This window comes from Ambystoma mexicanum, chromosome 8, assembly GCF_040938575.1.
Source record: "Ambystoma mexicanum isolate Mex_15411 chromosome 8, UKY_AmexF1_1, whole genome shotgun sequence".
Taxonomy (NCBI): Eukaryota; Metazoa; Chordata; class Amphibia; order Caudata; family Ambystomatidae; genus Ambystoma; species Ambystoma mexicanum.
In genome coordinates this window covers 344,285,154-344,311,516 of record NC_090929.1, presented here as the reverse complement: position 1 = coordinate 344,311,516, position 26,363 = coordinate 344,285,154, and the positions used below count along the sequence as shown (strand labels likewise).

The following is a 26,363-nucleotide window of genomic DNA, read 5'->3' as shown; positions in this document are numbered from 1 at the left end:
GGTGAGGGGTGGGAGACATGAGTGGGGGCCTGGTGGAAGCTGCCCCTGCACTGCTGGGGGTGGGGGTGATAGGGGACATGAGTGGGTGCCTGGTGGAGGGTGCCCCTCAGTGCTGGGGGGTGGGGGTGATAGGGGACATGAGTGGGGGCCTGGTGGAGGCTGCCCCTGCACTGCTGGGGGGTGGGGGTGGTGGGAGACATGAGTGGGGGCCTGGTGGAGGGTGCCCCTGCACTGCTGGGGGGTGGGGGTGCAGGGGGACATGAGTGGGGGCCTGGTGGAGGCTGCCCCATGACTGCTGGGGGGTAGGGGTGCAAGGGGACATGAGTGGGGGCCTGGTGGAGGCTGCCCATGGTGGCTGGGGGGTGGGGGTGATAGGGGACATGAGTGGGGGCCTGGTGGAGGCTGCCCCTGCACTGCTGGGGGGTGGGGGTGATAGGGGACATGAGTGGGTGCCTGGTGGAGGTTGCCCCTCAGTGCTGGGGGGTGGGGGTGATAGGGGACATGAGTGGGGGCCTGGTGGTGGCTGCCCCTGTACTGCTGGGCGGTGGGGGTGGTGGGAGACATGAGTGGGGGCCTGGTGGAGTGTGCCCCTCAGTGCTGGGGGGGTGAGAGACATGAGTGGGGGCCTGGTGGAGGCTGCCCCTGCACTGCTGGGGGGTGGGGGTGATAGGGGACATGAGTGGGTGCCTGGTGGAGGCTGCCCCTGGTGGCTGGGGGGTGGGGTTGATAGGGGACATGAGTGGGGGCCTGGTGGAGGCTGCCCCTGCAATGCTGGGGGGGTGGGGGTGGTGGGAGACATGAGTGGGGGCCTGGTGGAGGGTGCCCCTGCACTGCTGGGGGGTGGGGGTGCAGGGGGACATGAGTGGGGGCCTGGTGGAGGCTGCCCCATGACTGCTGGGGGGTGGGGGTGCAAAGGGACATGAGTGGGGGCCTGGTGGAGGCTGCCCCTGCACTGCTGGGGGGTGGGGGTGATAGGGGACATGAGTCGGGGCCTGGTGGAGGCTGCCCCATGACTGCTGGGGGGTAGGGGTGCAAGGGGACATGAGTGGGGGCCTGGTGGAGGCTGCCCATGGTGGCTGGGGGGTGGGGGTGATAGGGGACATGAGTGGGGGCCTGGTGGAGGCTGCCCCTGCACTGCTGGGGGGTGGGGGTGATAGGAGACATGAGTGGGTGCCTGGTTGAGGGTGCCCCTCAGTGCTGGGGGGTGGGGGTGATAGGGGACATGAGTGGGGCCTGGTGGTGGCTGCCCCTGCACTGCTGGGCGGTGGGGGTGGTGGGAGACATGAGTGGGGGCCTGGTGGCGTGTGCCCCTCAGTGCTGGGGGGTGGGGGGTGGGAGACATGAGTGGGGGCCTGGTGGAGGGTGCCCCTGCACTGCTGGGGGGTGGGGGTGCAGGGGGACATGGGTGGGGGCCTGGTGGAGGCTGCCCCATGACTGCTGGGGGGTGGGGGTGCAAGGGGACATGAGTGGGGGCCTGGTGGAGGCTGCCCCTGCACTGCTGGGGGGTGGGGGTGATAGGGGACATGAGTGGGTGTCTGGTGGAGGGTGCCCCTCAGTGCTGGGGGGTGGGGGTGATAGGGGACATGAGTGGGGGCCTGGTGGAGGCTGCCCCTGCAATGCTGGGGGGTGGGGTGGTGGGAGACATGAGTGGGGGCCTGGTGGAGGCTGCCCCTGCACTGCTGGGGGGTGGGGATGATAGGGGACATGAGTGGGTGCCTGGTGGAGGCTGCCCCTGGTGGCTGGGGGGTGGGGTTGATAGGGGACATGAGTGGGGGCCTGGTGGAGGCTGCCCCTGCAATGCTGGGGGGGTGGGGGTGGTGGGAGACATGAGTGGGGGCCTGGTGGAGGGTGCCCCTGCACTGCTGGGGGGTGGGGGTGCAGGGGGACATGAGTGGGGGCCTGGTGGAGGCTGCCCCATGACTGCTGGGGGGTGGGGGTGATAGGGGACATGAGTCGGGGCCTGGTGGAGGCTGCCCCATGACTGCTGGGGGGTAGGGGTGCAAGGGGACATGAGTGGGGGCCTGGTGGAGGCTGCCCATGGTGGCTGGGGGGTGGGGGTGATAGGGGACATGAGTGGGGGCCTGGTGGAGGCTGCCCCTGCACTGCTGGGGGGTGGGGTGATAGGAGACATGAGTGGGGGCCTGGTGGAGGGTGCCCCTCAGTGCTGGGGGGTGGGGGTGATAGGGGACATGAGTGGGGGCCTGGTGTAGGCTGCCCCTGCACTGCTGGGGGGTGGGGGTGATAGGGGACATGAGTGGGGGCCTGGTGGAGGGTGCCCCTCAGTGCTGGGGGGTGGGGGTGATAGGGGACATGAGTGGGGGCCTGGTGGTGGCTGCCCCTGCACTGCTGGGCGGTGGGGTGGTGGGAGACATGAGTGGGGGCCTGGTGGAGTGTGCCCCTCAGTGCTGGGGGGGTGGGGGGTGGGAGACATGAGTGGGGGCATGGTGGAGGCTGCCCCTGCACTGCTGGGGGGTGGGGGTGATAGGGGACATGAGTGGGGGCCTGATGGAGGCTGCCCCTGCACTGCTGGGGGGTGGAGGTGGTGGGAGACATGATTGGGGGCCTGGTGGAGGGTGCCCCTGCACTGCTGGGGTGTGGGGGTGCAGGGGGACATGAGTGGGGGCCTGGTGGAGGGTGCCCCTTCACTGCTGGGGGGTGGGGGTGCAGGGGGACATGAGTGGGGGCCTGGTGGGGGCTGCCCATGGTGGCTGGGGGTGGGGGTGGTGGTAGACATGGGTGGGAGCCAGGTGGAGGGTGCCCCACACTGCTGGGGGGTGGGGGTGGTGGGAGACATGAGTGGGGGCCTGGTGGAGGGTGCCCCTGGATGCTGGGGGTGGTGGGAGACATGAGTGGGGGCCTGGTGGAGGCTGCCCCTGCACTGCTGGGGGGTGGGGGTGATAGGGGACATGAGTGGGGGCCTGGTGGAGGGTGCCCCTCAGTGCTGGGGGGTGGGGGTGATAGGGGACATGAGTGGGGGCCTGGTGGTGGCTGCCCCTGCACTGCTGGGCGGTGGGGTGGTGGGAGACATGAGTGGGGGCCTAGTGAAGTGTGCCCCTCAGTGCTGGGGGGGTGGGGGGTGGAAGACATTAGTGGGGGCCTGGTGGAGGCTGCCCCTGCACTGCTGGGGGGTGGGGGTGATAGGGGACATGAGTGGGGGCCTGGTGGAGGGTGCCCCTCAGTGCTGGGGGGTGGGGGTGATAGGGGACATGAGTGGGGGCCTGGTGGTGGCTGCCCTTGCACTGCTGGGCAGTGGGGGTGGTGGGAGACATGAGTGGGGGCCTGGTGGAGTGTGCCCCTCAGTGCTGGGGGGGTGGGGGGTGGGAGACATGAGTGGGGGCCTGGTGGAGGCTGCCCCTGCACTGCTGGGGGGGTGGGGGTGATAGGGGACATGAGTGGGGGCCTGGTGGAGGGTGCCCCTCAGTGCTGGGGGGTGGGGGTGATAGGGAACATGGTTGGGGGCCTGGTGGTGGCTGCCCCTGCACTGCTGGGCGGTGGGGGTGGTGGGAGACATGAGTGGGGGCCTGATGGTGTGTGCCCCTCAGTGCTGGGGGGGGGTGAGGGGTGGGAGACATGAGTGGGGGCCTGGTGGAAGCTGCCCCTGCACTGCTGGGGGGTGGGGGTGATAGGGGACATGAGTGGGTGCCTGGTGGACGGTGCCCCTCAGTGCTGGGGGGTGGGGGTGATAGGGGACATGAGTGGGGGCCTGGTGGAGGCTGCCCCTGCACTGCTGGGGGGTGGGGGTGGTGGGAGACATGAGTGGGGGCCTGGTGGAGGGTGCCCCTGCACTGCTGGGGGGTGGGGGTGCAGGGGGACATGAGTGGGGGCCTGGTGGAGGCTGCCCCATGACTGCTGGGGGGTAGGGGTGCAAGGGGACATGAGTGGGGGCCTGGTGGAGGCTGCCCATGGTGGCTGGGGGGTGGGGGTGATAGGGGACATGAGTGGGGGCCTGGTGGAGGCTGCCCCTGCACTGCTGGGGGGTGGGGGTGATAGGGGACATGAGTGGGTGCCTGGTGGAGGTTGCCCCTCAGTGCTGGGGGGTGGGGGTGATAGGGGACATGAGTGGGGGCCTGGTGGTGGCTGCCCCTGTACTGCTGGGCGGTGGGGGTGGTGGGAGACATGAGTGGGGGCCTGGTGGAGTGTGCCCCTCAGTGCTGGGGGGGTGGGATACATGAGTGGGGGCCTGGTGGAGGCTGCCCCTGCACTGCTGGGGGGTGGGGGTGATAGGGGACATGTGTGGGTGCCTGGTGGAGGCTGCCCCTGGTGGCTGGGGGGTGGGGTTGATAGGAGACATGAGTGGGGGCCTGGTGGAGGCTGCCCCTGCAATGCTGGGGGGGTGGGGGTGGTGGGAGACATGAGTGGGGGCCTGGTGGAGGGTGCCCCTGCACTGCTGGGGGGTGGGGGTGCAGGGGGACATGTGTGGGGGCCTGGTGGAGGCTGCCCCATGACTGCTGGGGGGTGGGGGTGCAAGGGGACATGAGTGGGGGCCTGGTGGAGGCTGCCCCTGCACTGCTGGGGGGTGGGGGTGATAGGGGACATGAGTCGGGGCCTGGTGGAGGCTGCCCCATGACTGCTGGGGGGTAGGGGTGCAAGGGGACATGAGTGGGGGCCTGGTGGAGGCTGCCCATGGTGGCTGGGGGGTGGGGGTGATAGGGGACATGAGTGGGGGCCTGGTGGAGGCTACCCCTGCACTGCTGGGGGGTGGGGGTGATAGGAGACATGAGTGGGTGCCTGGTTGAGGGTGCCCCTCAGTGCTGGGGGGTGGGGGTGATAGGGGACATGAGTGGGGGCCTGGTGGTGGCTGCCCCTGCACTGCTGGGCGGTGGGGGTGGTGGGAGACATGAGTGGGGGCCTGGTGGAGTGTGCCCCTCAGTGCTGGGGGGGTGGGGGGTGGGAGACATGAGTGGGGGCCTGGTGGAGGGTGCCCCTGCACTGCTGGGGGGTGGGGGTGCAGGGGGACATGAGTGGGGGCCTGTTGGAGGCTGCCCCATGACTGCTGGGGGGTGGGGGTGCAAGGGGACATGAGTGGGGGCCTGGTGGAGGCTGCCCCTGCACTGCTGGGGGGTGGGGGTGATAGGGGACATGAGTGGGTGTCTGGTGGAGGGTGCCCCTCAGTGCTGGGGGGTGGGGGTGATAGGGGACATGAGTGGGGGCCTGGTGGAGGCTGCCCCTGCAATGCTGGGGGGTGGGGTGGTGGGAGACATGAGTGGGGGCCTGGTGGAGGCTGCCCCATGACTGCTGGGGGGTGGGGGTGCAGGGGGACATGAGTGGGGGCCTGGTGGAGGCTGCCCCATGACTGCTGGGGGATGGGGGTGCAAGGGGACATGAGTGGGGGCCTGGTGGAGGCTGCCCCTGCACTGCTGGGGGGTGGGGGTGATAGGGGACATGAGTGGGTGCCTGGTGGAGGCTGCCCCTGGTGGCTGGGGGGTGGGGGTGATAGGGGACATGAGTGGGGGCCTGGTGGAGGCTGCCCCTGCACTGCTGGGGGGTGGGGGTGGTGGGAGACATGAGTGGGGGCCTGGTGGAGGGTGCCCCTGCACTGCTGGGGGTGGGGGTGATAGGGGACATGAGTGGGTGCCTGGTGGAGGTTGCCCCTCAGTGCTGGGGGGTGGGGGTGATAGGGGACATGAGTGGGGGCCTGGTGGTGGCTGCCCCTGTACTGCTGGGCGGTGGGGGTGGTGGGAGACATGAGTGGGGGCCTGGTGGAGTGTGCCCCTCAGTGCTGGGGGGTGGGATACAAGAGTGGGGGCCTGGTGGAGGCTGCCCCTGCACTGCTGGGGGGTGGGGGTGATAGGGGACATGTGTGGGTGCCTGGTGGAGGCTGCCCCTGGTGGCTGGGGGGTGGGGTTGATAGGAGACATGAGTGGGGGCCTGGTGGAGGCTGCCCCTGCAATGCTGGGGGGGTGGGGGTGGCGGGAGACATGAGTGGGGGCCTGGTGGAGGGTGCCCATGCACTGCTGGGGGGTGGGGGTGCAGGGGGACATGAGTGGGGGCCTGGTGGAGGCTGCCCCATGACTGCTGGGGGTGGGGGTGCAAGGGGACATGAGTGGGGGCCTGGTGGAGGCTGCCCCTGCACTGCTGGGGGGTGGGGGTGATAGGGGACATGAGTCGGGGCCTGGTGGAGGCTGCCCCATGACTGCTGGGGGGTAGGGGTGCAAGGGGACATGAGTGGGGGCCTGGTGGAGGCTGCCCATGGTGGCTGGGGGGTGGGGGTGATAGGGGACATGAGTGGGGGCCTGGTGGAGGCTGCCCCTGCACTGCTGGGGGGTGGGGGTGATAGGAGACATGAGTGGGTGCCTGGTTGAGGGTGCCCCTCAGTGCTGGGGGGTGGGGGTGATAGGGGACATGAGTGGGGGCCTGGTGGTGGCTGCCCCTGCACTGCTGGGCGGTGGGGGTGGTGGGAGACATGAGTGGGGGCCTGGTGGAGTGTGCCCCTCAGTGCTGGGGGGGTGGGGGGTGGGAGACATGAGTGGGGGCCTGGTGGAGGCTGCCCCTGCACTGCTGGGGGGTGGGGGTGCAGGGGGACATGAGTGGGGGCCTGTTGGAGGCTGCCCCATGACTGCTGGGGGGTGGGGGTGCAAGGGGACATGAGTGGGGGCCTGGTGGAGGCTGCCCCTGCACTGCTGGGGGGTGGAGGTGATAGGGGACATGAGTGGGTGTCTGGTGGAGGGTGCCCCTCAGTGCTGGGGGGTGGGGGTGATAGGGGACATGAGTGGGGGCCTGGTGGAGGCTGCCCCTGCAATGCTGGGGGGTGGGGTGGTGGGAGACATGAGTGGGGGCCTGGTGGAGGCTGCCCCATGACTGCTGGGGGGTGGGGGTGCAGGGGGACATGAGTGGGGGCCTGGTGGAGGCTGCCCCATGACTGCTGGGGGATGGGGGTGCAAGGGGACATGAGTGGGGGCCTGGTGGAGGCTGCCCCTGCACTGCTGGGGGGTGGGGGTGATAGGGGACATGAGTGGGTGCCTGGTGGAGGCTGCCCCTGGTGGCTGGGGGGTGGGGGTGATAGGGGACATGAGTGGGGGCCTGGTGGAGGCTGCCCCTGCACTGCTGGGGTGTGGGGGTGGTGGGAGACATGAGTGGGGGCCTGGTGGAGGGTGCCCCTGCACTGCTGGGGGTGGGGGTGCAGGGGGACATGAGTGGGGGCCTGGTGGAGGCTGCCCCATGACTGCTGGGGGGTGGGGGTGCAAGGGGACATGAGTGGGGGCCTGGTGGAGGCTGCCCCTGCACTGCTGGGGGGTGGGGGTGATAGGGGACATGAGTGGGGGCCTGGTGGAGGCTGCCCCATGACTGCTGGGGGGTAGGGGTGCAAGGGGACATGAGTGGGTGCCTGGTGGAGGCTGCCATGGTGGCTGGGGGGTGGGGGTGATAGGGGACATGAGTGGGGGCCTGGTGGAGGCTGCCCCTGCACTTCTGGGGGGTGGGGGTGATAGGGGACATGAGTGGGTGCCTGGTGGAGGGTGCCCCTGAGTGCTGGGGGGTGGGGGTGATAGGGGACATGAGTGGGGGCCTGGTGGTGGCTGCCCCTGCACTGCTGGGCGGTGGGGGTGGTGGGAGACATGAGTGGGGGCCTGGTGGAGTGTGCCCCTCAGTGCTGGGGGGGTGGGGGGTGGGAGACATGAGTGGGGGCCTGGTGGAGGCTGCCCCTGCACTGCTGGGGGGTGGGGGTGATAGGGGACATGAGTGGGTGCCTGGTGGAGGCTGCCCCTGGTGGCTGGGGGGTGGGGGTGATAGGGGACATGAGTGGGGGCCTGGGGATTCTGCCCCTGCAATGCTGGGGGGTGGGGGTGGTGGGAGACATGAGTGGGGGCCTGGTGGAGGGTGCCCCTGCACTGCTGGGGGGTGGGGGTGCAGGGGGACATGAGTGGGGGCCTGGTGGAGGCTGCCCCATGACTGCTGGGGGGTGGGGGTGCAAGGGGACATGAGTGGGGGCCTGGTGGAGGCTGCCCCTGCACTGCTGGGGGGTGGGGGTGATAGGGGACATGAGTGGGTGCCTGGTGGAGGGTGCCCCTCAGTGCTGGGGGGTGGGGGTGATAGGGGACATGAGTGGGGGCCTGGTGGAGGCTGCCCCTGCAATGCTGGGGGGTGGGGGTGGTGGGAGACATGAGTGGGGGCCTGGTGGAGGCTGCCTCATGACTGCTGGGGGGTGGGGGTGCACGGGGACATGAGTGGGGGCCTGGTGGAGGCTGCCCCATGACTGCTGGGGGGTGGGGGTGCAAGGGGACATGAGTGGGGGCCTGGTGGAGGCTGCCCCTGCACTGCTGGGGGGTGGGGGTGATAGGGGACATGAGTGGGTGCCTGGTGGAGGGTGCCCCTCAGTGCTGGGGGGTGGGGGTGATAGGGGACATGAGTGGGGGCCTGGTGGTGGCTGCCCCTGCACTGCTGGGCGGTGGGGGTGGTGGGAGACATGAGTGGGGGCCTGGTGGAGTGTGCCCCTCAGTGCTGGGGAGGGTGGGGGGTGGGAGACATGAGTGGGGGCCTGGTGGAGGCTGCCCCTGCACTGCTGGGGGGTGGGGGTGATAGGGGACATGAGTGGGTGCCTGGTGGAGGCTGCCCCTGGTGGCTGGGGGGTGGGGGTGATAGGGGACATGAGTGGGGGCCTGGTGGTGGCTGCCCCTGCACTGCTGGGGGTGGGGGTGGTGGGAGACATGAGTGGGGGCCTGGTGGAGGGTGCCCCTGCACTGCTGGGGGGTGGGGGTGCAGGGGGACATGAATGGGGGCCTGGTGGAGGCTGCCCCATGGCTGCTGGGGGGGTGGGGGTGCAAGGGGACATGAGTGGGGGCCTGGTGGAGGCTGCCCAGGGTGGCTGGGGCTTGGGGGTGATAGGGGACATGAGTGGGGGCCTGGTGGAGGCTGCCCCTGCACTGCTGGGGGGCGGGGGTGATAGGGGACATGAGTGGGTGCCTGGTGGAGCTGCCTCTGGTGGCTGGGGGGTGGGGGTGATAGGGGACATGAGTGGGGGCCTGGTGGAGGGTGCCCCATGACTGCTGGGGGGTGGGGTGCAAGGGGACATGAGTGGGGGCCTGGTGGAGGCTGCCCCATGACTGCTGGGGGGTGGGGGTGCAAGGGGACATGAGTGGGGGCCTGGTGGAGGCTGCCCATGGTGGCTGGGGGGTGGGGGTGATAGGGGACATGAGTGGGGGCCTGGTGGAGGCTGCCCCTGCACTGCTGGGGGGTGGGGGTGATAGGGGACATGAGTGGGGGCCTGGTGGAGGCTGCCCCTGCACTGCTGGGGGGTGGGGGTGGTGGGAGACATGAGTGGGGGCCTGGTGGAGGGTGCCCCTGCACTGCTGGGGGGTGGGGGTGCAGGGGGACATGAGTGGGGGCCTGGTGGAGGCTGCCCCATGACTGCTGGGGGGTGGGGGTGCAAGGGGACATGAGTGGGGGCCTGGTGGAGGCTGCCCATGGTGTCTGAGGGGTGGGGGTGATAGGGGACATGAGTGGGGGCCTGGTGGAGGCTGCCCCTGCACTGCTGGGGGGTGGGGGTGATAGGGGACATGAGTGGGTGCCTGGTGGAGGCTGCCCCTGGTGGCTGGGGGGTGGGGGTGATAGGGGACATGAGTGGGGGCCTGGTGGAGGGTGCCCCATGACTGCTGGGGGGTGGGGGTGCAAGGGGACATGAGTGGGGGCCTGGTGGAGGCTGCCCCATGACTGCTGGGGGGCGGGGGTGCAAGGGGACATGAGTGGGGGCCTGGTGGAGGCTGCCCATGGTGGCTGGGGGGTGGGGGTGCAAGGGGACATGAGTGGGGGCCTGGTGGAGGCTGCCCCATGACTGCTGGGGGGAGGGGGTGCAAGGGGACATGAGTGGGGGCCTGGTGGAGGGTGGCCCACAGTGCTGGGGGTGGGGGTGCTGGGGGACATGAGCAGGTGTGCAGGGTAGTCCCCTGTTTTGTGGGCTGCCTGCAGGGGCCGTGGAGGGTGTACAGGGAACACCTGTGAGGACCCACCCAGCCTAATCGCGTGTGTAACTTCCCGCGCACCCCTGTAATACACGTACCCAGCCAAATCGCGTGTGATAATTCCCACGCACCCCTGTAATACACGTACCTGGCCAAATCGCGTGTGATAATTCCCGCGCACCCCTGTAATACACGTACCTAGCCAAATCGTGTGTAAAACTTCCCGCGTACCCCTGTAATACACGTACCCAGCCAAATCGCGTGTGATAATTCCCACGTACCCCTGTAATACACGTACCCTGGCTAATCGCGTGTAAAACTTCACGCGTACCCCTGTAATACACGTACCCTGGCCAATCGCGTGTTAAACTTCCCGCGTACCCCTGTAATACACGTACCCTGGCTAATCGCGTGTAAAACTTCCCGCGTACCCCTGATATGAACGTTACCCGCTTTGCGTTCCTTGTTTGCCAGCCCTGTAAACTGGTCCAGGGTTAGCGCAGCCCTTTGCGATGATTTAGCGATTTTGATGGCTTTTCCTTACGCAAGGGCGTTCTTGGGGGCGTTACTGGCGCTGCTGCAGGGTCGCTGCGATACTCTGCGCCACGGCTGGTTTGGGTGTCTAAAATCCATGAATACGCTGTGCGCGGAAATCGGTTTTAGCGCACGCGCCTGGCGCAGACAATCGCACGCGGACACTCTGCGCCAGCCACTTGCGACACTTTTCTGCGAAATTCTATGAATTACCCTGTAGGTCTCAAGAGGGGTGAGGGTGACTGGAAGCCCGCAATGAGCACACAAAGCAAGGACACTTACAAACTACTCCAAACAGGTGTTATATTAAAAATATATACACATTTATTCCAAGGCCTTTGCAATAATGACCGTAGCGAGAAATCACAATAAAACTCTAGCAAACCAACACATACCAAACCAATACAATATATATACAAATACAAACGAGTCTAAAGCGTTAGATGCACGAAATGTGTAGTCCACCTAGAAGGGGAGGAAAACAGGCAGTGCAAAATAATGATTAGACCCAGTCCGCCTTCAGAGGCACCTAACTAAAAGGAAGTCCAAGCCCTACGAAGAGTGGAGCCTTGTGCTCAAAAGTACCTGCACATGCTGGTGCCAACGGGCAAAAAGGGGAGTCTCTTCGAGGGAATCAGGCAGTTCAGTTTGGTGCACAAATGAAGAAGAACAGAGTTCTGCGACTCAAGCGCAGCCTCCACTGTGGGCAGAAGCAGAGCGCGAGTACGGAAAGGCGTGCTGTTTGACACAGCGGGGAAAAGCTATGGGCTCCTGCAGGAGGGCGACCAGTTCCTAGCTATGCTACTCACCGGTCCCCGATGCAAGCAGACCCAGGCTTCTCCGCGTCAGTTTCAGTGCTGGCAGGTTTAGGGGAGCAGGGGACGTCTCGTCGTCGTGTAGATTTGCAGCAGCAGAGTTGAGTTAAAGATGTCCCAAAAGAAATGAACCCGCACAGTTTGTTACCACAGCAGGGCAACGGAGCGGCCATGTGTATCTCTGCCAAATGTACACTACTCACTTCAGACCTGGGAATGCCAAGTGTACGAATCGTGTGCAGGAGATGGTGAAGATGCCGAGAATAGCTGTTCCCGCTATTCCAAGGGTCGAAGTACCAGTACAGGCCTTCTGGTTCGATCAGAGGTAGAAAGGGTTTCACAAGACGACAGCAGTGCAGAGGAGCAGTCCTTCAGCGGGTCACCAGCGATTCCTCGGTTCAGCCTCGTGGTTGCAGGATACTTGGCTCCTGTATTCCTTTGTTCGTGAGAACTCAGGAGATCGACATGGTAGTGGCGTTTCCAGCCCCCTCTTATCCACGGTTCCCTTCGCGCCAAAACGGAGGGGACCCAATGGGAGATCCGCTCATCAAACACTCACACCATACGTGGACCTATCACGGACCACAGTGGTCCCAGGCATTCACACCACCCTAGACTCTCTGGCACCCAGGATGTGTATTGGGACCAGACATCCCAGCCCACATCCTGGAGGCACACACAAGGCCTGTAGAAGCCCGCGAAAGCATCTGTGTTTCGCAGGAAAGTACATGCCCAAATAAGGAAGGCCCCGGGTCGGCTCGACCTGGGGAAGGTGAAGGGGGCAAGACGTTCAGCGGACAGGACAAAGGAGCCTCGTGGTCTGGCCATTTTGGGAGCCAGGCCACCATTTTGGTCTAAGCGCGAGAAACGCGCTTAAAACGTCAAAAGGAGCTCAAAACACAAGAAACGATCGCTGCGACCATTCCTGTCCGTGATTCACTTGCACCAATCAGTTACAATCCAAAAAGAGTATCTAGGGCCTGTAGAAGGCTAGAGACCCAAGAGAGCAGTAACTTAGCTTACAGTGCCCTCTTGTGTCATGTTGCCCGAAAGCTGCAACATGATAAAGAAACTACGGAAAACAGCGTTTCCCAGTACTGACTGTCTTAAGGGCATGTCAGTTTCCCCGTAAGAATGGAGCGAAAGCCCAGAGGAGTGTGGCAGAAGGCTGCACTTCTCTGGCAAAGTCTAGATCATGGTGAAAACAACAGCAAAAGTTTAGGGGTTGCCACATGGAAGGAAAATTACCCACAATTACGAAATCTTTCCTAACATCAGTCACTGCCTTAGTACACGAGCGGATTTACTAACACCTTTGTCTCCAGTTGTTATATCTACTGGGAAGCCACCGTATTCTGAGGGGAGGCCTCACGGTTATAACCAAACTGACAAGGATTGTAGCTTGTCTGGCACTGGCCTTCGTTCAGAAGGACGGATCTGTTTATTAACCTCCCAAGTAGGGGTGAGTGAAATGTTCACCTGCAAAGCGAAAAGTGCAGAATTCGCACTGGAATCTGCTTCCACCCATTCTGCGAAATCAGCATTACAGTTCCACCACCACTGAAATTCTGCCCGTTTTTTGCAGTTTCATGCAGAGCGTGGTGTTTCGTTCCCTTGTTGGTTTTATGTAGTGCAACGAGAAACCTTGTGCAGGTTTTTTCGAACTGTGCTAGCTTTCCGCAGGCCCACGAGAAACTTTGCATGGTTTTACGATTCATGATAGGTTCGCGCAATGACGCAAGAAACTTTGTGTGGGTCTTTTTCCGATCCGTGCTAGTTTTGCACAGTGACACAAGAAACTTCACCATGGCTCCTTTTTGATGCATACTAGTTGTGCGGCACGAGAAACTTTGCATGTTTCTTTTCTAACAGTGCGAGATTCACGCAGCGGCATGCGAAACTTCACCCAGTTTTTGTTCAATTCGTACTAGCTTTGCGCAGTAGCACAAGAAACTTTGTTCCACTCTTTTAGATCTTTGCTAATTTTGTACAGCAGCACAAAGAACTTTGCACGGCTAGTTTTGATGTGCACTCTTGTTTGCGCAGTGGCACGAGAAACTTTGTGCTGCTCTGTTTGATCCATGCTAGGTTTGCCCAGTGGCACGAGAAACTTCCTGTGTGTCTTTTTTCGATCTGTGCTATTTTCCCACAGCAACACGAGAAACGTTGTGCAGTTCTTTTTCGATCTGTGTTAATTTCGTGCTGCAGTACGAAACAATTTGCACGGTTTTCCCTGATCCGTGCTAGTTTCGTGCATCGGCATGCAAAACATTATGCATTTTTTTTTTCATTTCGTACTATGTTCGCGCAGCAGCACGAGAAACTATGTGTCAGTTGTTTGCTCTGTGCTAGGTTTGCACAACAGTAAGAAATACTTTACACACCTCGTTTTGATTCTCGATAGGTTCGTACAGCAGGAAGAGAAATTGTGTGCCACTATTTTTGATTTGTGCTAGGATCACGCCGCGGCACGAGAAACTTGGCACTGCTCTTTTCAATACGTGGGGTTGGCACAGCAGAAAATTAGGACAAAACAGATCTAAATCAGACAGATTTCGCTTCTGTACATAGCAGAGCAGAATTTAACAATTTCGCCAACCCCTTCTCACAAGATGTCTCACGTCTGCCAGTGCCACAAGCACGCAAAGGGAGATCTTCTCTGGTGGCTACTTGCCACTGTCAGGCAGATTCTGGTGCAAACCACAGGTAAAGGCAGAACCGATGTAGCTGCATAACATATAAACACTATACTACAATATATACACAACCAAAAGAGACTATTGACATGTTAGTTTGGGGTTATGGAATTCCTCTGTCTTTGCATATGCTTATATATATAAAAAATGGCATAAACACGAACAAATTAAATGCTGCTAGATTCTAGGTGACAATAACGCAACATTCTCAGCGGGACATGAGTGCATCGCTCCAGTGTTTTTAGACATGAAGGCTATAACACGTAAACACAAGCAGCCAAAAGACAATGCACCAAAACATTTATAATCTCCTTGATATTAACAGAACGATGTATAATTGTATATAGTCTTTTTGTGCATAAATGCAGTTCACTCTAAGCATACTGCTCGTATGATACACCATGTAGATTACTAGAAGTATTGTAACTATATTTAAGATTATGCATTAGACATTGAATACAATACTATGACATTTCCCCACAGGGATTGGACCCTTTTAAATTATTAGAAAACCCAACAAGGATTGAAAGTGCAACAACACTGCATAGGTAATGTGCAACAGAAGTTATACATATATCCATACGAAAATAATATGGAACGGTTTTACTATTTTATATACTCAGTCACTATTGTATCTGATTATCTATTTCATTTATTTCTCTTTTGTTATTTTTAATTTCTCATTCACCAATCAATCCTCCCTTATTCCAACCCCTAATCTCTGTGTGTCTATATATGCTTTTCTTTTATTACATTAACTGGTTACTAATTGAACAATGGTAGCACTATCAGCCCTGATTTGAGAAAGGCTTTCAATAGCCGAAACACGTGTCATCATTAGGGGTGAATATTGAAATTTGAGAAAAGGTCATAATATAGTCCGGCGCATTTCTTGTATTCTGGGTTGGTGTAGAAGATAAAAAATATATAGTTTCAGAAAATACAAGGCACACATCAGCATCTTAGGTCTCGCCTGCCTTCCATCATCATAAGCCCGGAAGTGTTTTTTGTTCTGGGGAGTGGCATGCGGGTGACAGATGTCATGGATGACAAGTATGACATGACAGGAAAGACAGTAATAAGAGTTACAGGAATGAGGAGACTGAACCAGGATGTGAGGTAGAAATACTTTGGCCACAAGCTTTATTTTAGTACCAGCCATGGTGCAAAAGAAAAACCAACCATAAAATCACATAAGAAGGATAACAATAATATATTTTGGGGACAGAGGGATGAGGTGAGCGGGGTGCCCTACTCCCAATTAGGGCTCGCTTGAGGCTGATCCCCGCCGCCATTCATATGAAAGCTTGTGACAATTGTTTGGACACAGTGGCCCTCATTACGACCCTGGCGGAATAGGAAAAACGATGGCGGAAATGTAATACCGCCATCGAATACCACCCGTTGCGATCATGACCCGTCACCGTAAAGTACGATGCCATTAGCGACACCGCAGTGAACGCCAACGCTAACTGCACCAAGTACGCGCACGCGCGCCTTGAAAAACCGTAATTTCCGCCATGGCGCAACGGTACGCGAATTCTGACCCTAGCGGACATGTACTTAACGCCATCAAGCATGGCGGAAAGTACCATTCCGCCATGGTGAGAAATACGGCATCGCGAACCAACCGTAAATGGCCCTACTGAGTGCCTGTACTCCACTCCCTGCCCACATTGCACAACTCCTCGTAGGCGCAATGCAGTCACACCATGCAACCAGTGAAATGCACAAGTCACCCAAGCATGCCAACGAACAAATGCATGCAGGGGCCCCAAGTGCCCTGTGAGTGGCCACCCACAATTGGCAACACACCATTGCCGTACCGATGCAGCACAGGCATCTGAAGGTGCAAGTACACCAAAATGAACTGAAGATACCATCATGACACAAAACAACAACTGTCCCCCATCGCCTGCCACCAGTGTAAATCAACATCCAAAGCAGCAACCTGAGGGAGACTGCACCAGCCCTGTACACATGCCAGTAGTCAAACCGACCATCAGCATAAGCAGGTACCACACAACTGTACCCAGGAGCCGGAACCCAATGCAGAACACCTCACAAAACATCGCGCCACAAAACGGAATATGCCACATTACTAGCAAAGAATAACGCTACACGGTTAACATCTGAATACAAATTTAATGCACATCGAAATCACCAAGGCCATACAGCCATTAGAACAGGAACTCACAAATGATCAGCATTACTGTGGGCTGCATCCGCAATAAATGACCAGCTACCCCAAGTGTGACGCCCTGTACCCTCATGGCACACAGGGACAACATCAACCTCCAAAAAGGCAACATGGAAGCGCCTAGGACCGCAGGGCCGTCCCATGAGGTAGGCACTAGTCCAGCTGGAAGCTAGGTATGCTGCACCTAGCCACAAGTACTGCGTAAGGGCATGTGGGCCATTGGCGATCGTCCCATAAGATCGTAATGGTGCTCCACTGATTAACTCGAAGATGCAGGTGTCGACTGTAGAAGCCATCTGCAGGAGTGGCGTACAGATGGCAGCGGCAGAAGGGGAGGAGATACCTGTCACCCAAAAGAAAAAAGAAGATAGAATGGGCATCCGAACTTCATATGTATTACTCACATCATTCAACACACCAAACCTACAACCACATGCATGTAAGGCCACTCATAAGGACCAATTGCACCCAAAAATCACTAGCGATTCATAACGACCCAAATCGATGTGAATACTCCATTACAAACGAGTGTCTGTGTGCATGCGCCTGTCAGAACAGGATGCATCAGATGGGATCATCAACGTGCATAGACACAAGTGATTGAAGGCGCGTCGAGACAGGGAGGGTACAACAAGGGCAGACAGACGATCGTCCCACCATGGCAGCCTTGCATCACATAGCGCAGGGGAAGGGGATAGATACCAAATACCCATGTACATGGCAGACTCCCAATTAAATTATCTGTCCATGCATCCATTCATCATTCCCTCATCCCGTTATGAAAACGCCTGAATATTCACTCACATTACATTCGAAATTTCCATTGAGTCTGTGCGTAATGCAGCCTTCAAAATCCACTGTGCTCCTGCCCGGATTCCTTGTGTAGTGAAGTCACATGTATTTGGGAACGTCCTGCCTTATCGTCCACTACGCTATAGCGCATCCCATTCAAATCATATCATTCATTGCATTCCCGTCATGGGCGCTGTCCCAAGGACATTGAACAATAGAACGTTACTTTTCCAGTCAGACCTGTGGGCGTCTCCACGCCGCTAGTCGAAAACCGAAAGCGCTGCCCTTCGAATTCCTAATTTGCAACATCACGTTGAAAAGGCAGCTGTGAACGCTTGCATCCACAAATACATCTATGCAGTGCGGCTGTGTGTGAAAATGGTAACTGGCCACAATCACTGATGGGACTCCCCGCCGTCGGTTAACGTCGGTGCAGTGCTGCATGAGGGTCCACCGCTGATCGGGCACTACATTCCACCGACCCTTCACAAGTCTGCTCGCAAATGCAAATGTAGTATGTGCAACAATGTGACCATAGCAGAATTAGCATATAAACCAATATTCCACTGCCATCGGGATTAAGAACATGAATGCAAATGCAAGATGCCATGCGTCTAATTGCAGCGTCGTGTGCGGGACGTGCTCGCACGAAAGGCATTGCAGCTGACACAGGTGGAATGAATCACCACAGGTGAAGGCAATACAGCCTGAAAACACATAAATTGCACACCCAACCCCCTCCCACAACCACACCCACTCCAGAATGCTACCGGCAGGACTAGCGATTTTGGGCCTGGGGGACCTGATTGCACTGCAAGTACTCCAACTACAAGAAGAAGACGAACGCCAACTACTACAACAAGCGGCCGTACAGAGGAGACGCAGGAGGAGGAGGAGGAGGAGGAGGGCAAGGCATGGCCAGCAAGCCCCACCAGCACAGCCACTACCACCACGCAGGCAGCCCGCAATCCCACGCCTCCGAGCTAATCCGTTCAACCTCACAGCTGAGCAGATCCACACCCTCTACCGTTTGGACCGGGACACCATAACCACCATTGTCGACATGACACACGCTGACCTTGTCAGCATGATAGATAGCCCAACCGCCATCCCACCCCTACTGAAGGTGGTGTCTGTACTACACTTCCTGGCCACAGGCACCTACCAGCACACAGTCGGACAGTTGCATGGCATTTCACAGCCACTATTCTCACGGACACTATTCCAAGTGCTTGATGCCCTCCTGAAGCACTCAGACGACTACATCACTTTACCACGCACGGAGCAGGAGCTTACAAACACAAAAGTGGGATTCCATGCACTTGGCGGCATACCGGGTTGCATTGGTGCCATCGACTGCACCCATGTGGAATTGGTTGTCCCACATGCCATGGAGGCCCAGTACCGCAACCGGAAGCAATATCATTCTATCAATGTACAAATGGTGTGTGACTCCAACAGGATCTTCACACATTGTTCTGCCCGATTTCCAGGATCAACACATGATTCTATGGTCTTGCGGAACTCTAGAATACCACGCTACATGGAGCGACACGCAGGGCGCCGATCCTGGCTACTCGGTGAGTCTCATTAAATGCATGTTTATGTGGGGTAGGTGATGCGTGACTGACCTGGCAGGAAGGGGGGGATGCGTACGTAGTAATGACATTCCACAAACATCCTTTGTTGTCCACATGCAGGTGATGGCGGGTATCCACTGAAGAGATGGCTCCTTACACCAATCCGGAACCCATGGGACCAGCATGAGGAGGACTACAACCATGCCCACTCACGTACCCGTGTGGTCATAGAACAGGCATTCGGCCTACTGAAGGGTCGTTTCTGCTGCCTCAGCAGGTCTGGCGGGGCACTCCTGTACCGCCATGAGAAGGTGGCAAAGATGGTCATGGCATGTGTCATGCTACACAACATGTGCGTATGTAGGAATGTGGCCATGCCCCCCGACGCAGAACTGCTAGCACCTGAAGATGGTCATGATGAGGGTGGGGATGTGGCAGCACCTCAAGGGGTCCGCGAGGCACAGGAGGCCCGTGAGATCCGTCAAAATCTCATAGATGTATGCTTCTAGCACTCACGCCTGGTGGCTGTTACATGGACACGGGACTTGTGGCGCTGTGTGTGTCTGGAACATGCACAATGTGGACTGTACGCCAAGATAGGCCTCGTACACAGAGATCAATGTCCACGCAACTCATTTGATGGATGTGAAGATTTGTATTGCAGATGTGAAATGACATTACACACCCAATCGACCCGCCACCCGATGAAGCACAACACACCCCCTCCACCCTCCTACCCCCCCCACACACCAGTGTCCAATGGCGCTCAATGTCAGAGGGCAGACGCTATTGCAAGCCCCCTTTCCGGGTATCAGGGGCACCCCTGCCTGTGGAGCGGCGGGTCCTCCCAGATCTACGTTGGGGGCTGCCCTGGACGGAACTTGCAACGGATGATGTCTCTGCCTGCTCACGTCCATGCATGTCCCTGAGGGTTTGTGAGAGCTCAGTGAGCACACGGCGCACAGCGGCAAGTTCACCACATACGTCTTTGGACGTCGCATGCAGTTCCCCCCTCAGGCTCTCGGTGCTTCTCTGCATTTCTGCCCTCAGGCTCTCGGTACTTCTCTCCATTTGTCCCCTCAGGCTCTCGGTACTTCTCTCCATTTCTGCCCTAAGTGTCTCAGTAGAGGTTTCAATGGCTGCCTTGGTACCCCCACATTCAGCAGCATGCTCCTTGAGGAGCGTGGCCAGTTGCTGCTGTTGCTCTACCATCTGCTCGAGTGACTGTTGCCTCTGCTGGGCCATGCCCATTTGCGGTGGTGTCACAGAGGGGCTGGACGCCTCATGTTGCCTTGCAACAGGCCTTGTGGGGGTTGGCCAGTCGTCGTCTTGTGGGTGCCCCTGCGTGGTTTCCTCATGGTGTACGGGATGGAACAAACAGGGGGATTGTGACAGGTCATGGCTGTGTCCTGCTTCGACAGCACCGTTTTCTGTGTCGGAGCATGCTGGCATGTATGCAGTGTCACCTGGGGTGCTGCTGCCACCAGAAGCAGTGCCTTCTGTGGCATCCATTGGGGGGACCTGTGGTGCTGCTGTTGTGGACATGCTGGCTGCTGGGGTGCCTGTTGGAGTCCCCTCCATTGGCTGCCACTCGATTTGTGCTGCTGCCGTGTCTTGATCCGTGCAGCTGAGGTGGAGGGTCTTTGGCCGTTGGTCTTGGCCCTCTTTGCAGGTGTGCTGGTAGGGGTGTCCTGGAGCTCGTCGTTGGAATCGGACCCTGTGGTGGAGTAAAGGAGGGCGAGCGTTATTCATGGGTCTGTGGTATTGGAATGGCAATTGCATCACATGCATTGGGGTGGTACCTGGGGGTGATTTGGGTCAGGGCCTTGGGGGTGGTCTCATTTCTGTGTGGATTGGGGATGCAGTTATTTTGCAGTCTGCAGTTAGGGTGTGCATGCTGCACATGTAGAGTGTGTTTGTGGGAATTTTAATTATTTATTTGTTTAATCTGGCTTTTAAGGGTCGCTGTCATGGCAATGTATGTGGTCGTTCTCCTGGACATGTGTTTCTGTTGCACTATGGGGACACGTGGTACTTCACATGGTTGGTAGATGTGGATTTGGCATAGTTTAATTTGGGCCACCTACCTGATTCTTCTGATGTCTGCACTCCTTTCTCCATCCCTCCGACTCCCTCTATGGTGGATGCACAGATTTCTTCCCAGGGGGTCAACTTGATGGGTGATTCCGATCCTCCCCCGGTAGCTGTGGCAATGTTCCGGTTGGCAGAGAGTATGCTCCGGACGCGTATCCGTAGGTCGTCCCATCGCTTTCTGCATTGCTGTGGGTTGCGGGGTGCGGTCCCCACCGCACTTACCCGCTGTGCCACCAGGGCCCATATAGCCTTCTTGTTCGCAAGTGCCGTCCTGGTCATTTGCGTGGAGAAGACGACGACAGCATTCTCCTGGAGGGTCTCAGTGAGCACGGTGAGTTCCTCGTGGGAGAAGTGGACCTGCCGCTTGCGGTCGCACGCTTTTTTTGCTACTTTGGCCATATTTATTATTTTACCTGGGGTGGCTAACGGGTTGGGATGTGTCTCAGGGTCGGATTTTTAATGGTTGTGTTGGGATTCTCTATTTATAGGTGTGCGGCGTGCAGTTTCCCGTTCCGGCCCCATGTTTTTACTTCCGTTTCCGTATATTTACGGTGACCGTATTTTGCGCTGACCGCTCATTACGGTGTCCGCTTGGATGGGTGGCAGAATTGCACCTAGGGCGAAGTACGACGGCGGTAAGGGGCGTTTTGGGGTCATTTCCGCCATCGCGGACTTTGCACTTCCGCCATGGCGTAATGCTCGTGCCCGATGGGTCGGAATTGGCCGCACTTTCCTCCGTCGTGCCGTGGCGGAAACGCTATTTACGCTATGGCGGTCATGTCAGTCACTTTCCGCCAGGGTCGTAATGAGGGCCAGTGTGTGAGACGTGACTTGTTCATAATTTGCTTTTCTTTTGGAGCAGGTTCTGCCTGCTTTCTCTTGTCCTTTCCATGTGAGGTGGGGAGGTGTGCGCTTATGTGCCTTTCATTGATGTCCAACCTGACCAGGTTTAGCACTTGCACCCTCGCTTGCTCACAGGGTGATTTTCACTGAAGTTATGGCTCTTGATCCGCTTTTCTTGACAAAACAACCCCCCGTTGTGAAACCTTTCACTTGATACTACTCGGGGTGTGTTCTTAGAGCCATTTGAGTTTTTGGTCATGTGTTTTGTAGTTTTCCATGGATGGAGGCGTTTTAGCCTCTTGGTGTAATCTTTGGAGATGAATTTGGCATTCTCTACTCACATGATCCACTTGAGTTTTTGAAGCCCCCACGCTCTGTTTCAGGGATGGTTATTTCTTCGGGGGTGGGTTCTAGGAGCCTTACTAGGGTCTTCCCTGCTCCTGATCCACTTGTGCTATGAGACCCCTCTGTGCTTTAGGTTGCTTATTTTTCAGCCGGGGTGGGTTCACAGAGCCTTACTAGGTTTTTACCCTGCTCCCGATCCACTTGTGTTGTGAGACACCATCAGTGCTTGTGTTGTACTATTTTGCCGCTGGAGTGGGTTCTTAGGGCTTTACTGGGAACTTCCCCTGCTGACGATCCACTTGTGTACCCCAGTCTGCTTATCTTGGATATTAAAAGCAAGCGGGGTGGGTTCCGGAGCCTTACTAGGAACTTACCCTGCTCCTGATCCACTTGTGCTATGAGACCCCCCCTCTGGCTTTAGGTTGCTTATTTTACAGCCGTGATGGGTTCAAGAACCTTACTAGGAATTTTCCCAGCTCCCGATCCACTTGTGTTGGGAGAACCCTTCAGCGTGTGTGTTGTACTATTTCGCCACTGGGGTGGGTTCTAAGGCTTAACTGGGAACTTCCCCTGCCCATGATCCACTTGTGTACCCCAGTGCGCTTATCTTGGATATTAAAAGCAAGGGGGGTGGGTTCCGGAGCCTTACTAGGAATTTACCCTGCTCCTGATCCACATGCGGTGAGACCCCCCTGTGCATGCATGGAGGTGGATACTTGAGGCTTACTAGTATGTGTTTCTGCTCAAGGTCCTCCCTCCTTTTCGGTTTTGTAAGACCCCTAGAGCTCTAACCTGTATTGCTTTTATCTGAAATAGGTTCATGGAGACTTAATGAGGATCCTTCTGTCTTGTGATCCACTTTGTTGGTGGAGTGTGAGTGCCTGGGTCTTACATCACTGTATTTGTATAGAAAAATTAAATAATTAACAAAAAAAATCTGGTGTCTTTTAAAGCCCTTCTTGGAGTTGAATTTTAATTTTATTTTTAAGTGAGGCATTTTAGCCTCCCCTTGTATTTGTGTATGTTCCATAGTCTACCTGGCCCCCACTACTGGGGTTCTTTAAAGCTATTTGCAGAGTGGGAGGCCGGTATTTTTTTATCATGCAGCTGTCCTGCTGCTGTCAGCGAGATGGCGGGGAGAAAGAATGAGAGGGGCTACCTTGCCCACGCCAGATAAAGGCAAAATTCTGCCTGGAGGCAAGGCGGGCCCGTCTTTGAACTTGAAAGGTCCCCGCTCCGCATCCACCAGGATGGGAATGGGCAACCTTTGAAGTTGGAGCGAGGTGACAGGAGGCAGGGACTACCTGTTGTCATCTGCCCCCCTCACCTCGCTTTCCTGCACTGGCACACGCAGTCTGGGTCCCCTTTGTCTCGGGGACACAGCTGCCCGCCCCCACCATGTGCATGCTAAGTGGGGCAGCTGCCCCACCGGACCTCGCACAAACCTCCCAGTTTACGGCCCCGGACCTTCCATCCGGGAGGGGGGGCGGGTGTATTTCCTTCAATCGAAACAATCAGTATCTTTTGCATTATTTAATCTCTCCACCACTTTCCGTTCAGTCTCTCCATTTCTCTTTCTTCCTGTGCTTTTTTATATCTTTGCCTTCCAATTCATATTTTACCCAAACTCACTCTAACCCTGTTCCATGTTCGACTCTCTATTCGTCTCTCTCTCTCTCTATTCGCCTCTCACCCTCTCACCTCCTTTCGCCCTTCCTCTCCTTCTCATCGCTCGATAACTTGTTCTCCTTCTCGCCCCTTCATATTTCCCTTCTTTGCTTCTCCAGCTTTACTGTACCCTATGTAGTCGCCGTTTCCTTTCTGCTTCCCCCTTTGCCTCACACTTTCTGCACATCTCCCTTTCGCTTTTATTTCTCATTGCCGTTGATCCCCTATTCGTACCCATATTTATTTTGTCTCTGTTCCTCTTTCTCTCTCCCTTCTCTTTCGTTCTCTCCCTCGTCTTCCCCCTGTCTCTCCACCTTCATCTTACAGTTTCTTAGCGCGATCCCTTTTTCCTCTTTCTTAAATCCCTTTGGCACTTCGCCCTCTTCATCTGACACGTGCATTGCTTAACCCCTTGCTCCCCGCTTCATCGTGTGTCTTACCCTTTGATCTTCTTCCCTCTTGTCATTATGTGTGTAGCCCTCCCTCGCCCGTGTTAGCATTCCTCATTCCTTGCTCGTTTTGTTCACGCCTCAATATTTACAAATGCTTTCCCTTGCGCATCTCTCCCTCTAGTTCATGGGCAGCTTTTCGCTCCTCTCCCATCCACCTTCGGCGTATATCAGTTCCCTGCACCTTCCCTGATGATGCGCCTGCCCACCTCACTCTCCCACCCCCTCCTCCACCTGCCTCTCATGATGTCAGCAATGGAGGGGGCGGGCACATCCTATGCCCAAACATAGCACAGACTTCCCGACTCTCCGCCTCTTTTCCCCGCCTGTCCTGGTTTTCTCCCATCTCCTCGCATCTGTCTAGCCCTCCTGCAGCAGTCAATGTGCGGCCGGGGTAGCGAGGGGACGCTGTCGGATCCGCCTGCTGGACCCTGCCTCTCCTGATGCTGTCGAAGAGCCGGGGGGTGGGTGGCACCCAGAGTCGTCTACGTGCTGTGCCCTGCCAGAGCTGGGCTCCTTGAGCACCCCGGGGGCCTCCACCACTTCACACCAAAAACGCCCTGCGAGCTAGCGGGGGGCCTTTTATTTTTGTAGGTCTTTTTTTTATTTTTTTTAAGTAACCTTTTCCTCTTACTGTAGAGCCAGCCTTTTGTGGGATGAATGTTGTCCCGAAGCGTTTTCATCCAAACGAGAATGGGCACAGCTGTATCCAAAAGGAAGACGCTGAGGAACGAGGCCATGTCTTCCGTAGCCGCGAAAGTTAGGTGAGTGTCACAGCTGCGTGTTTGCGAGGGTCCGCGTGCCTGGGTTGAGGAGTACCGGGTTTGCGGGGTGTCTTTGGGCAGTCTTGGAGGCCTTTGGAAATCTCGGGGCCCAGGAACTCTGCGTTTTTTTTCAATAGAATGTGGGACCCTGTTGGCGGTCTTTGGGCTGTAGGCTGATGTTTTTGCGAGCACTAGCCCAGTCTGTAATGGGTTTTTCTGGGTCGTTGAGTTTTCTGATCGGTAAGAGTGAGGGTGCTAGGAGGTTTGTGATACAAGGACCAGATAGCATGTGATATTGGACAGCGATAGCACCTGACACAACCTTGTACACTGTGGCACCACTTCTTTCACCAGCTCACATTTTCAGTAGCCCAGACACAGCTTACACCAGCCCATGTATATGTTTCACTAGCCAGGGTACACATTTTACGAGCCCACAGCTTACTCTCATTTTCACAATTCCAGACCCATCTTTCCCTTGTCCATTCACACCTTCCATCAGCTAAGTCACAGCCAACTCGCATCTTTCACCTGCCCAGTCTCACCTTTAACTAGCACATAATTCAAGCCCCATGAGGTCATCATGCAAATGACGAAAGCCGCTCAATAACAGACATAACTTAACACCAGGGCAGTCATATATTCCACATGCCCAGCAAAACATGATTCATTGCCAATCGCACTGACGCCATGTTTTCCTTTCAGAATCTCCCCCCACACATAGATTTACACTAAGCACATCTTAAACTCGGACACTCGCTAGGTAGTGCCAACAGGGAATGTGCGAATTAGATGTCTGTTTATTGTTATGTGTTGCCATTTGTAGATGTGTGTTCACTTTGTTAGTGTAGATAGTGTTGTTGCACTCTGTAATTGTGTTTCTGTTTTTATGTTTTAGATTTTTAGATAAACTTTTTGTCTACAAGTGTTCTGTTACTGATAGGTGCCATTTAGAGTTACATATTAAGCCACACATACATTACAAACGATTCAATGTATGCAATAGCAATTGCCAGTAGAACCATCTAAGCCTAACAGCTCCCTCGTTGTGTGTGAAAGACACAAAGAACCCATTGTGCTTGATTGTGGAAACCCTTGCCTCTTCTCTTACCCCATGGTTGAGCTGAACTGTTTCTCTGCAGACGAAACTCTATGAATAAATTAGCATCTTTTGCTAAAACGTTTTTATTTCATAATTCCTGTTCGTGTGACATGATTGTGTATTTAGCAGTTATGTGTGAATATTGTAGGCTTTTTCAAATGTACCAATGATACTAGTTCAACATGATCAAAAGTAAGGAATATTACAACCCATGGTCAAAATAAGGATGCTTTTATGTGAATGTGGTTGTGGCGGCCACTGTGGGTTGTTGCTGTAATTTCAAGTGTCTGGGATCAGGGCAGGCTTCTGAAACATGCTCCTGGTTGCCCAGGAAGCAAAGTTTAGGTTCGGCAGTGGACATTAACCCTGCCGGGAGTGGAGAGTATTTTCTGGATGTACCAGGATTGCTTTTTAAGTGATAACCATTAATGGACAAGTGAAGTTGCGAAGAATGCAGCTTATAGAGAGCCAGGCACACCAAGGCAGAGCAGGGATCCAGAGATCCAGGGGATCCAGAGATCCAGGACATATGATGAAGGTTTATAGCCAAAAAGTGATTCAGTGAAAAGGACAGAACTGTGGCCTCTG

At 57.2% G+C, this 26,363-nt stretch overlaps 1 protein-coding gene across 3 annotated transcripts in view; it reads left to right on the top strand.

Annotated features, from left to right (window-relative positions):
- Positions 1-24,232: 24,232 nt before the first annotated feature.
- Positions 24,233-26,363, top strand: part of NSMF (NMDA receptor synaptonuclear signaling and neuronal migration factor) — a 323,292-nt gene continuing 321,161 nt past the window's right edge. For 2 of the 3 annotated variants that reach the window (XM_069609796.1, XM_069609795.1), the window contains exon 1: positions 24,235-24,673. Coding sequence is in view for 2 of the 3 variants with exons in the window: in XM_069609795.1 (XP_069465896.1) it covers positions 24,570-24,673 (104 nt within the window). In the remaining variant the exon portion in view is untranslated. Of the gene's footprint in view, positions 24,674-26,363 lie in introns of all 3 variants that reach the window. The other variant, XM_069609794.1, reaches the window with a different exon arrangement.